The sequence below is a fragment of the Eschscholzia californica genome, unplaced genomic scaffold (genome assembly GCF_041429995.1).
Source record: "Eschscholzia californica isolate CP2 unplaced genomic scaffold, dmEscCali1.0.p SCAF_4, whole genome shotgun sequence".
In the NCBI taxonomy this organism is placed as follows: domain Eukaryota; kingdom Viridiplantae; phylum Streptophyta; class Magnoliopsida; order Ranunculales; family Papaveraceae; genus Eschscholzia; species Eschscholzia californica.
Window position 1 is genome coordinate 44,475,571 of NW_028238461.1, and position 11,501 is coordinate 44,487,071.

The window sequence follows — 11,501 nt, forward strand, 5'->3', positions numbered from 1 at the left end:
TGCAATAATAAAACGAGCAAGCGTGCTTAAAAGAGTAAAATCATTTTTTTGTGGAGATGCAAATATCTTATGGGCCCATCACTTTATGTAGTTTTATTTATTTTTCGAACGGGAATGGTTGTTATTTGTAGAGTAAGAAGGATCAAAAGGACGGGTATAAATCAGCCCTAATTTCATTGGTGAGAGAGTCAGCACCTCGTGTGCTTCAAATTTAACTATATATTATATATGCTAAAAGAGAAAGCCATCTTTCTTTCTTTAGGTTGTTAGGGTCTATCTGAACTGTTAAAGTCTAAAAGAAGTTTCATACTTCCATTAGGAAAGGAAGTTAGATCATTATCATCATTCATTTTTCTTTAGATAAGCATGTGCTAAATAAACTAATGACCCTCACGACGTGGGGACTCTACCCAAAACACCGTAAAAGAGTCACGTATAAACAAAAGTAGATTCGTAAACCATTCGACCGAGCTAGGACAGTAGCAATTGCATTAGCTTCACGATACACATGGGGAACAAAAGGAAGGTCGGTTTTGTAAGAAAGGAGAATTCTATCCACGACTAACTTTACAATGCATATTCATCATCTATAAGCACAAATGGACGTCAAATTTTGCAAGATAAGATCTGACTAAAAATAACAGTTCATCACAGTGAATCTCCATAAGAAGCATTAGCCCAAACTAAGCAAGCAGTGATGGTACAAGCGCGATGAAGAGGAATGGAGCGCATCCAGCCTAAACAGGACCGAGGTAGTATTCTGGAAGAGTCTTAACTCTTTCCAACCTAAACAGGACTGAGGGAGTATACTGAAAGAGTAACTCCTTCCCTGATGAAACTCCATCAATTGACCGCCCGTAGAAACAGAAGTAAGAGTGGACAAATGGTCCGATAGGGAGGACAGGAGCCTGATCAGTCCACTGGACTGATTCACTATTACCAATGACCCACCTCATACTCCAAGGAACAAGCTCAGAACTGCTTAAATTCCTTTTCTAGCTCAAGGAAAGGCGAAAGTTAACCGTCCAAAAGGTGGATCAAAGTACATGGCAGACAATACGCACCAGTGGGTTTTGGATTCACACTATCTCTAACACGAAATGTGATTCCTAATGATTGAATTTTGTTCTTACTAAGTGATTGTGCCACTCTTCATCTGGATGAAGCAAAGAAAGCATTACTGATTTCCCTACCATTCATTGTTTTCTTCTTTCCCTTTATGTTGTTGCCTAAAACATGAAGGCAATGGTTTTATAGTAGAGACTGAATTAGAAAGTCTGTTTCCTTAATATTACCACACCCAAAGCAAGTGCAGTTTTTTGCTTCTGCTGTCAAACAAAATTCACATTCTTGATTGGGATAACCCCACAAGTCTTAACATTAATTTAGTGTTACAAACCTTTTCTAAGGCACTGGAAGCTACATACCGAGAGTACTATTACCGGACCATATGATAACCAGGTAACCTGGGATTCACAACCAAGCCCACTCCGTACCGAGCTTATAATGCAGACGCACAGCTGAAGCATGTGTTGGACTGGAGAAATTAGGGTGAACTCATTAGGCCTCCAATAGATTATTAAAAAGATGATCACGCTTTAGTATCTTCCGCGACTTCTCAACCTGTGAAATCCAAAAAATCAGAGTCAATTTCCAGTAACTTGGTAACTCAAAATTATAAGCAACATAATAGATTTGTTACCTTGGAGAACGAGAACGAGAATGGGAGCGGGACCGGGTGCCGGACCTTGAATAATGTCTTCTAGGGCTCTTGCTTCTACTCCGACTTCGGCTACTTCGATGTTGTCTTCTCCTACTACAAGTATAGATAAAGGTTAATGAAATTATTCGGGTTTTGCGCGACAAATGCTGGAATTCTAAAAGATACCCAACTAGGGTGAGCTAACTACTATTGTCTAATCATTCACTATCGCAACCCATTGTCTTCCCAAAAATGCCAATCACCGAACGGTTTCACATTGATTGATATGAATAGAGTAAATTGCTTGCTAGTTGTTACCATGCCAGTACTTTGGGATTACTTACAAAAGAGATTTAAATAAGCTACAGCATTCCAAGCAAATTAAAGCAATACCTGGGTGGAGAAGAACTGCGACTTCGACTTCTACTATAGCTACGGTATCTTTGTCGACTTACTCTGCTTGTTTCAGCAAGTTTTTCTTGTCTTTGCCTTTCTTGTTCTCGTTTTTTAGCTATCTCAGCGGCAGTATCTTTTTTAACTGCAGTAGCCACCATGAATATAATAGATATAAGCATTAGAGACACATCTGTCCTTCACAGCTGGGTGTCCTCACTATAAAATAAAAAACCCTAACGTAAGGTAAAATCCATGTGTCTATAGCTGTGAAGAGTTAGTCCTACTCTGTTTATTCAGTTGCCTGCTCATTATCCTCTTAAGACGCTCTTGAGGTGTTTCCTTTTTCTCGCCAACTTGTGGTTTGGCTCCTGCTGAACCAGCTGACTTGTTCAGCTTTGCTAACGCAAATGATGTGCTACCACTGCAAGAAACAAAGAAATTATAAGCTTATATAAGCTTAGGTGCAGTTACAAGTTTACGTTACATAAGAAGCACTACCCGAGAGAGAGAGATACATAATTCCAAAACCATAGGAGAATGATGATTAAGAAAAATTACATTTATACCTTATAGCTAACTAAAACAGAAAAGCATATCACAGGGCAGATCAGAAAAAAAACCTGGCCAGTGGTTTGATCACTTTGGTTTCCTTTTCCTGGTCTAGGGATACAGCGGATGCAGGATCAACATGCAACGCCTCTAGTATACGACCAGTTGATGGCCTGCAAAGATACATAAAGTATCAGAGTTACCCAGTGGATTAATTTGATACCTCCAAAAATCTGGTATTATAAAGGTCCCGCCCGCAGAAAAAACAGGATAAGACAGAGAAAATGGCTACACTCCTGAGAGCGAGCCTCCCATCTCACTCTCAGCATTCGGGCCACTTTAGTAACCTAGGGGATCTAACGTAAAATCCCTCTGTCCAAGTTAATCAGAATAGCCAACAGTATAATCTGCAGTGGAGAAAACATTGTCCAATCTATCTTTGCAAGAAGTAAAAGGTCGAGTGCTCCGACCGGTTTAGTACATCAGCATGGGATGGGGGAGATGTTGGTGGAGAGATTCGTTCCAGCTTCTGATCATCCAAATCGCCAGAACCACCAAACTCAGTAATATACTCTATTTTGGGTGCCCTTGGTTTGCTTCGATGACCATTATCTGAATGTCCACTGCGATCATAGCGCCTAGAGTAGGATGGAGAACGTGACCGTGATATAGATTTTGATCTGTTCAAACAACGTAAATAAAAAGAAGCTCAATGAACTCATCAGGAGATAAATATCTAAATTAAGTTAGAAGTTAAGAACCATCAATAAAACATCAGTCTGGATAATCTATACCAAAATGAAAACATACCTTCTAGAACGAGAGTAAGCTTCGTAGGTGGGACTACGTCGGGACTCTCTGAAAATCATGGATAATTAGGATTAGATTAAGATGAGAAAAAAACACAAACACATGTATTGCTATTTGCTACACCCTGGGCATGAGAGTGAGTCCTCCAACTAAATTGCAACATAACATGTAACAGTTTGGCTATACCGGTAGGGATCGTGATGGAGCACCCTTGTTCCACTTAAGCGAGCAGTTTCTCTTTCTCTCTCCCTTTCAATCTGAGAGACTTTCCTTCTTTCTTTCCGACTCAGCTTTCTCTGCAATTACGTTCAAACTTAAATACATTTAATAACCCAAGGAACAGTATTTTTAAGATGAATAGCACCAGAGATGGTCTTACAATTGAAGGATCCCCTTTAACCACTTCCTTTTGTCGCTTCTCTTCCTCTTTCGCTTTTTTATCCATGTAAACTAGCCAGTTATACCTCTTCACTCCAAATTCTTTAGCAATCTTATCCATCCCTTCGTCATTACTATCATCACTATTAAAGTCCTCATCATCCTCGTCATCTTCATCATCATCATCACTCTCCGCTAGAAGGGTTTCCTCCTTTCCATCCCCAGCATAGGAAAATCCTACCTGTGAGTATGAGCCTTTGCTTACGGGAGTCTGTGCTTGATTCGACCTATGATACAAAAGTAATTTAATAATAACAAACATTATGAAGATCTTCCAAGTCTTCGACACTGTGAAAGCTCATTAGGTGTAAGAGTGCATGGATAAGAAAAAATTTATCTCTAATTAGATTGAGAAATATTAGAAACTACCATAAAAAAGACGGAAAAAGTACTCGAATTATGCATGAGACGATTAGAAAAGTTTATATACTTCTCTAGTTTTTGTTGTCGAAAGAGATCGTAATTGCAATATAAAGTATAAACAGTAAAAGGAAAACATAATTGGAAAATGCTTGAAGCTAAACATAAAAATATGAAGTTGACCAACAAACCTCTCAATAGAAAACGGAGCAGTCTTAGCTTCAATCTCGAGGCTAGCATGTTGCAAACCCTCCTCATCAGTAACTGTGAACAGACAATGGTTGTGAAACAGAGACAGAAATTTTATTTTTTACTACATTGAGTAAATAAAAAGAGGTTTCCGGATTGACTCTGGATCATGAATTGCATGGTCATAGAGGATATTGAATTAACAAAATATTTACACCATCTATAAATTTCAAGACTACACAAGAATGTTTATGCAAGATCAAAACAAGAAGTACCGACATCCTCTACGGCGATGCTTAATTAAATCCCGGTAACGCTCAAAATTAACAAACTCCTCTAGTTCTTCTTCCTCCTCGGTCTTTGACTGAGCACGAAGATTCCGTGAATCAGAACTTCGGATAAAATCAAGAAGTGCCCGACCATCAAATCTGTTTAAAGATAAAGAGAATCAATTAATGTAAATTCAATGAATCTACCTATAGTTTGAGGGGAAAACGAAACGATTCGGGACTTCACCTGTCAATCAGAACATCTTCTTTTCCATTCCATGGTATCCTATTATTGATAACAAAGATACGCCAAATATTAGGAAGAAATTCAGATGTTAAACAAGAAACTAAATTAGCACCACCAAGAATGATCAGAAGAACATTATTTCGATAGAGAAAAAAAAATACAAATATGATTAATTAAATTCACAGTAAATCCTTTTTCTTCTCCCCACAGACAGTACTTAAGTTAAAAACCCGGCTAGCATATGAACTCGACTAATACATGTCAACAACCACTACTCAACAAACCACACATCACTATGATCCTTGCCTTAAACCCATCCTTTGCACTTGTGTAGTGGGTAAGCAACAAGCAAGATGGGTTATTTTCATTATACCCAAGTACAAAATACCTTTCATAAACCTATTGAGTTTGTTTGTAATATACAACGAAAAAGGGCTCTCACTAAATTACGATGAACAGCTGCTAAATCAGAACAAGCTTCCACAAAATGGTAGTAGCTGTTCTTCAATCTGAACATAAGTTGATTAATTTCCTCCTTGTGAAGACTGAGGTTCACAAGCACTCTACCATATGAAAGGAACTTCCTTTTACTACTTACAGTTCTGAATCTTCTTCTAGATTAAAAAAAAATACCAGAGCAAAATAATCTCGTTCAAAAAATTCAATTGACATAAAGGTAAAGCCATCCCTAAAATCAGAATAGAAAAAGAACCTTGCTTTATATCGAAATAGGAACCTTATTGTCTCAGTTGAAATTCTTAGCATATCTAATCTAGAGAGAGAGAGAGATGGAGGAGAAAATTATAGAAGCAGCGGGAAACAAATAAGAAAGCCCTAAAGTTGAATAACTAGAGAGATGGGATTATACTTACAGGCCTTGCTGATCTTGGGTAGCTTGGTATAGTCCATCATCACGATACGTACGGCATCGAGATCCGACGATAAAGAGAGATTGTTGAGGATCTCCTCGCCGTTTAGCTAGAAAAATTGCTCGTCTCTGTGCTCGTTTTCGAGCAGCATCCATCAAATCATGGACTTTCTTCTCCGACCTTCTGGCCTCGTGCCACATCCCTTCTTCTTCGATTTATCTCTACAACGAAAACCCTAAAATTACTCTGCCGGTGGTGGTGGTGGACTGGTGGTGTCGATGAGTCGGGAGAGGAGGAAGACCCTTCAAAAGCTGATGAAAAACAGAAAACTGGAACAAGAAGTGGACCACGAGAATATGATATACGGGGACCCGTTCGATCGGGTATAGTTTACTTACGGGCATTGGACTTGGATATGGTCCTATGGGGTGGGGTTTGAGTGCGGGTTTTGGATATAAAGTTGGGTTGAATGTCCAGGCCATCCCGTGGTTTTTTTTTTTTTTTTTTTTCTGAGAAATCCACTACGTTAGTCGTTACAAGGCATTGATACATCATTAAGATGTACGCACGATAACCGCCTAAGTTAAACTAATTATTAAAGATGTCTAAAGCCCGACAACAAAGAGCGTAAAACCCGACAACAACTACTTTATTTAGTGTCTAAATTACATGAGATAAATTTCCACCGAGACTCGATCCCAACCTCATGGTCTAGATGTCCTACTGCTACACCGGAGGGTGATGGGCGCATCCAAAGGTTGTTACTACAAAGTCACAACACAGACTATCTAGATTCAGATTTTTTAAGCCAATACAATGTACATATTAAAATAAAAAGATGAAGTATGGGAGGCCTCATATTTCTCTTTCGTCGACCACAACTGAGAGAAGGGTTTTGAGTCCCTCTTCTTCCTAAGACAAAGGTGATGAAGACGAAGAAATGGCGAAATCAACCCATGGAGTGCCTAAAGATACAGAAAGTCTGAGGTCCATTACCCGAGGTCAATGGTTTCATCACCTGCCGATACATAAATGGGGGTGCCTCCAGCGCTCCACGGGTCCCCTAAGCTAAGACATAATCCAAGCCAAGTATAAACTTGTTGGACATGGATATTTTGTGGAGGTGTAACTTCATTTATTTCATTAACTGCAAGTCTGTAATGCCTTGGTAACTAGTGACTTACTTGTGCAACTAGCCAGTTATTGCTTAGGGTTCTTTCAACAAAAAAAAAGAAAAAGAAAAAAGTTATTGCTTAGGGAAACAACTAAGACAAGAAAACAAATGTTGAATTTAAAAAAAAAGACACATGGAAACTTAAGGTGTCGTGGCAACACTAAAATAAGTTACGTTTTTACTTATTTAAGAAGAAAAGTCAAAAAGTTAGTTTACGCAAAAATTATCAACTTAAATGAAATAAAAATTTGACTTTTTTTAAGTTAAAATTTTTAGTTTTTGACTTCAAAGTAAAGTAACTTTTTTTGAGACATGCATGAATTTTACTTGACGAATTTATTTGTCTATCTCCACTCCACTACCACAACTAAACTTCTACCGTACCATTCTATCCTCACCACCACCACAACAAGCATTGTACCTCCCCCACCACCCTACCTCAACTACCACCACCACACCTTAACCACCAACTTCGTACCACCACAACCACCATACACCACCACACCTCGACAATAACCACCTCGTAGCTCCACCACCATGGTACCTTCACCACCGCCACCGCCACTGTACCTTCACCGCCACCACCATTGTACCTTCACCACCACCATACCTCCATCATTACCACCTACACATCTTATCCACCATCACCATACCACCACCACCATAACTTTGTCACTATCACTCACATACCTTATCCACCACCACCACCACCGTATCCTAACTACCATCGTATTTTAACCATCACCACCACCGTACTTCCACCACCACCATACTTCCACCACCATCGCCACTATCATACCTCCACCACCCCCACCATAACTCCGTCACTATCACTCACATACCTTATCCACCACCACCGTATTTCAACCATCACCACCACCGTACTTCCACCGCCACCATACTTCCACAACCAATGCCACCATCATACCTCCACCACCACCGCTGCCACCATCATACCTCTCTACCACCACCACCACCATCAAACCTCAACCACCAGCAGAACTCATAACCATATCGTCATGGCACCACCACTACTACCAATATCACCACTACTTCGTATACAAGACTAATTGTGGAAATCATAAATAAATTCAAATTAAAATCAAGTATCTCTATGAGAAAGAAATAAAAAATTATCAAAAGTAAATTGAGTTACCAAACTAACTTTTTGACATTTTTTACTTATAAGTAACATTTTTGCCAAATATACTTTTAATTTTTTTTTTTACGTTTTTAAAGTAAAAGAACTTCTACTACAAGCAAAAGTACTTCTACTTTTGGTTGCCAAACGACACCTAAACCTTACTAGTCTAAGAGAATGTGATCTGCCAGGTTGTTCCAAATCCCTTCACATAACGGGTTCCGTCAATAGCGGTAGATCCAGGATTTCGACCTAGGGGGTACCAATTTATATACCCCCATTTTTTTTATAAGCACCATAATTAACAAATTACTTAAATGTAATTATCAAGCTGAGAGAACAAATAAGCATCATTCTGCCTCATAACATAAATGTAAATGATCAAACTGAGAACTAAGCATTATAGTGTCAAAACTACTAAAATTTGACGGATAAAACTCAGGACGATGCATCAACTTATTTTTGTCGAAAAGGGCAAAAACATCAAATGGATTCAAACATGCCATACAATGAAGCAATTGGTAGAGGTTATAAATTAAATTCGAGATGATTTACCAATGTTGGAGTCGGTTCCGGTGTTGGAGTCGAAAATAATGTTGTAGCCAAGTCCACAACTTCCGGTGTTGGAATCGTCGATGTTAAACTTGATAAACCCAAAAATAATTATGTAGTTAGGTGGTTGGATAGTGGGATTGAAGTTTATAGGTTGACTGGTGGTTTATGGTTAATTGGTATTAAGTACGGCGGTAGCACAAAAATTCATGGTTAGTAGATTTGCGAGGTTTGTTAGAATGTAATCTCAGGTCGTAAATGTTGCAAATTCGATCTGCAAATCGATAAAAAAAAACTGAAGTTTCTTTTTCAGATCTGAAAATTTTCTTCTTCATCATCATCAGTTAAATTAGGGTTTTAGGTCTGGTTGGACATCATCATCAACATCATATTCATCATCACCAACGTCAGATTCATCATTATCAACATCAAACTTAGGGTGTCGGTTTTTTTAGGGTTTGTCATGATCAACATCAGATTCATCGTATCATCAGATGAAGAAAACCTGAATTTAGGTTTGTCAAGTAAGATAATCCTTAGTAGATTGGAGAGCCATGTCCATAGAAGATGAATTGATGTCACTGTTTGAAGAACGACCTTGCTCGGTCAGGGTAACGACATTGAAAGCATTAGAGTCAATGGTTCTGATCTGCCAGTATCGCAGTCCGTAAAGTCGCAATGGTTTCCTGCAATCCATGAACCAGATAGCTTTATCATATTTTCGTTACAAGATAACCGAAAGAAGAAACACATGGTATGATTGAACTCTAAAGACAATAAATATCACATTGACGAAGAAATGATGACGAAGAAGATCTGGCAAAGATGATGATGATGGCTATCATGAACTCAAAAGAAGAAGGAAGAAGAAGCATCGAAGAAGATGAAGAAACCCTAAAAAAGTTGGCTTTTTGAGAGAAAATAAATTTTAATGTATAAGAGTATTTTAGGAACTAAAAAAATTAGAGAATGACCTGATTGTCAATTACCCATATTATTTTAGTTTTATCTGTCATTATTCATAATATTTTGGCAACTAGTTAATAGAAAAAATTAGTTTTTTTTAATGAAAATAGGCCATTGCCTGCTTTATTAACTACTAGAGCAATAATGAATGTTGGCTAAATCTGCGGCCGACGGACTTACAATGCGACTAAGAGTCTCATAGATCTCCAAAGTTTGATCAAGTTTAAATTAAAGACCTTTGTTAACATATGCGCAACATTATTCGCTTCACGTGGACAGTAAGAGAACTCTATCTTCTCAAGCTTTGCAATATCTGACTGGATATCGTTCACAATCGACTTATTCTTCACGGTACCTCATTCAATTCCTTCGAGCATACACTTATTACAGTCATAGCATCGCCCTCAATACTACACTCGTACTCAGAGAGTAGTAGTGCAACGGAAAGTGCTAGCTCTGCTGCCCTTCTTTCTGCTTCCAAGTGACAATTTACATTTTGTTTATATATTGACTAAAAACCAATTTCACTTTATCAGGAGCAGGGGAAATTAATATTGATCAACTCACAAAATATGATTTGTTTATAAACAAAACAAAAAGAATATAAACCAATCAAAACTCGAAACGTTTAGACTCAATTCAGAAGAAGCCAAACTTCATTTTCTTTTCAAATTGAAAAAGTGAAAGGAAAAAACATAGAATCTAGCTCAAACCAATTGGGGATCAATCCAACCAATATGGTGAAAGTCTTTGTCAAACTCTACATTATTCTAGACTGTAGCGCAAGGGGACGCTGTGCCTTTTGTTGCTTTTGTCCATGCCATGAAAATGACCTAAAGTCTTTTAAGGTGGTCCCTTTCTTATTATAAATGACCTAAATGGTTAGATGCTTAACAATAATATCTTCACGAAATAGAAAGGACTTCGAGTTTTAGAGGCAAAATATCATTCTTTTATTTTAGTGTAGGCGTCATTAATCTAAAACTATTTAAACGCTATTTCAGTTCAAGACTTAAAATAATCAAAGCTTTTTCAAAAGCTTAAGATCTATAAGGAGAAATAAGATGTTAGTTATGATATTTCAGTCTACTTTAATAGTTGATTGATTGGTTTTTTTTACCCCCATTTTAAAAATTATACAATTTTATCTTTGACCTCTCTATTGTCGAGAAATGCCGTCGGCGATGATTGGCCGCAATCTCGTCGGTAACCTAACAACAAAATATAATAAGGGTTCTTTCTTTTTCCCTCTTCAACTTCCACCACCACCGGAAATCCGCCGCCACCATCATTATTACTTGTCCACCATCCTCTTTTTTCTTTCTGTCTTCTTCGTTCACTTTCTGCAATTCATTCACTCTCTACTTTTGGACTTCGGTAAAGGAGTTTTCTTTTTACCGGAACTCTTTCAAATTCTTTACAAAACCGGAGGGACCTAAATGAACTAGTCGCCGGGATTTAGACCCGAGACCAACATGTCATATGTGTTTAGATCCCAAACGAACAATTCGTCTAGGATCTAAGAAGAGTTTCTATCTCAAATCTCATATTCGTCTAGGATCTAAGAAGAGTTTCTATCTCAAATCTCATATTCGTCTGGGATTTGGAAGGATTGCGAAAGTTCATTCCCCATTACAACAAATTTTTAAAATGAACAAGAGAAAAATAGGGAGATCATGAAGTTTTTTTTTTTAATTTGTGGTGATGGGTGCCTTGCAAGGTGTCGTCTGGTCATCACTAGCGACCTTCTCCGACAAAGGAGAGACAAAAAAAATAAATATGATAAAAGATTTGAAAAAGATGTAAGTGGGGAAATAATTATCCAACTATTAAAATTGA

At 38.0% G+C, this 11,501-nt stretch overlaps 1 protein-coding gene across 2 annotated transcripts; it reads right to left on the reverse strand.

Moving 5' to 3' along the window:
* Positions 1–1,264: 1,264 nt before the first annotated feature.
* On the reverse strand, positions 1,265–6,187 carry LOC147545017 (CLK4-associating serine/arginine-rich protein). 2 transcript variants are annotated; one of them, XM_086638064.1, is made up of 13 exons: positions 5,833–6,187; positions 4,961–4,999; positions 4,724–4,872; positions 4,447–4,519; positions 3,837–4,122; positions 3,644–3,753; positions 3,458–3,505; positions 3,118–3,327; positions 2,719–2,820; positions 2,383–2,519; positions 2,096–2,240; positions 1,703–1,813; positions 1,265–1,623 (listed from the first exon to the last, which is right to left on the reverse strand). In XM_086638064.1, exons 1-13 carry the CDS (start codon positions 6,027–6,029, stop codon positions 1,599–1,601), a joined length of 1,632 nt encoding a protein of 543 aa, XP_086494190.1. In that variant the 5' UTR covers positions 6,030–6,187; the 3' UTR covers positions 1,265–1,598. The 2 variants fall into 2 exon arrangements, with proteins under 2 accessions (XP_086494190.1, XP_086494189.1); XM_086638063.1 differs by having other exon boundaries at positions 1,703–1,816.
* Between the last annotated feature and the right edge of the window lie 5,314 nt (positions 6,188–11,501).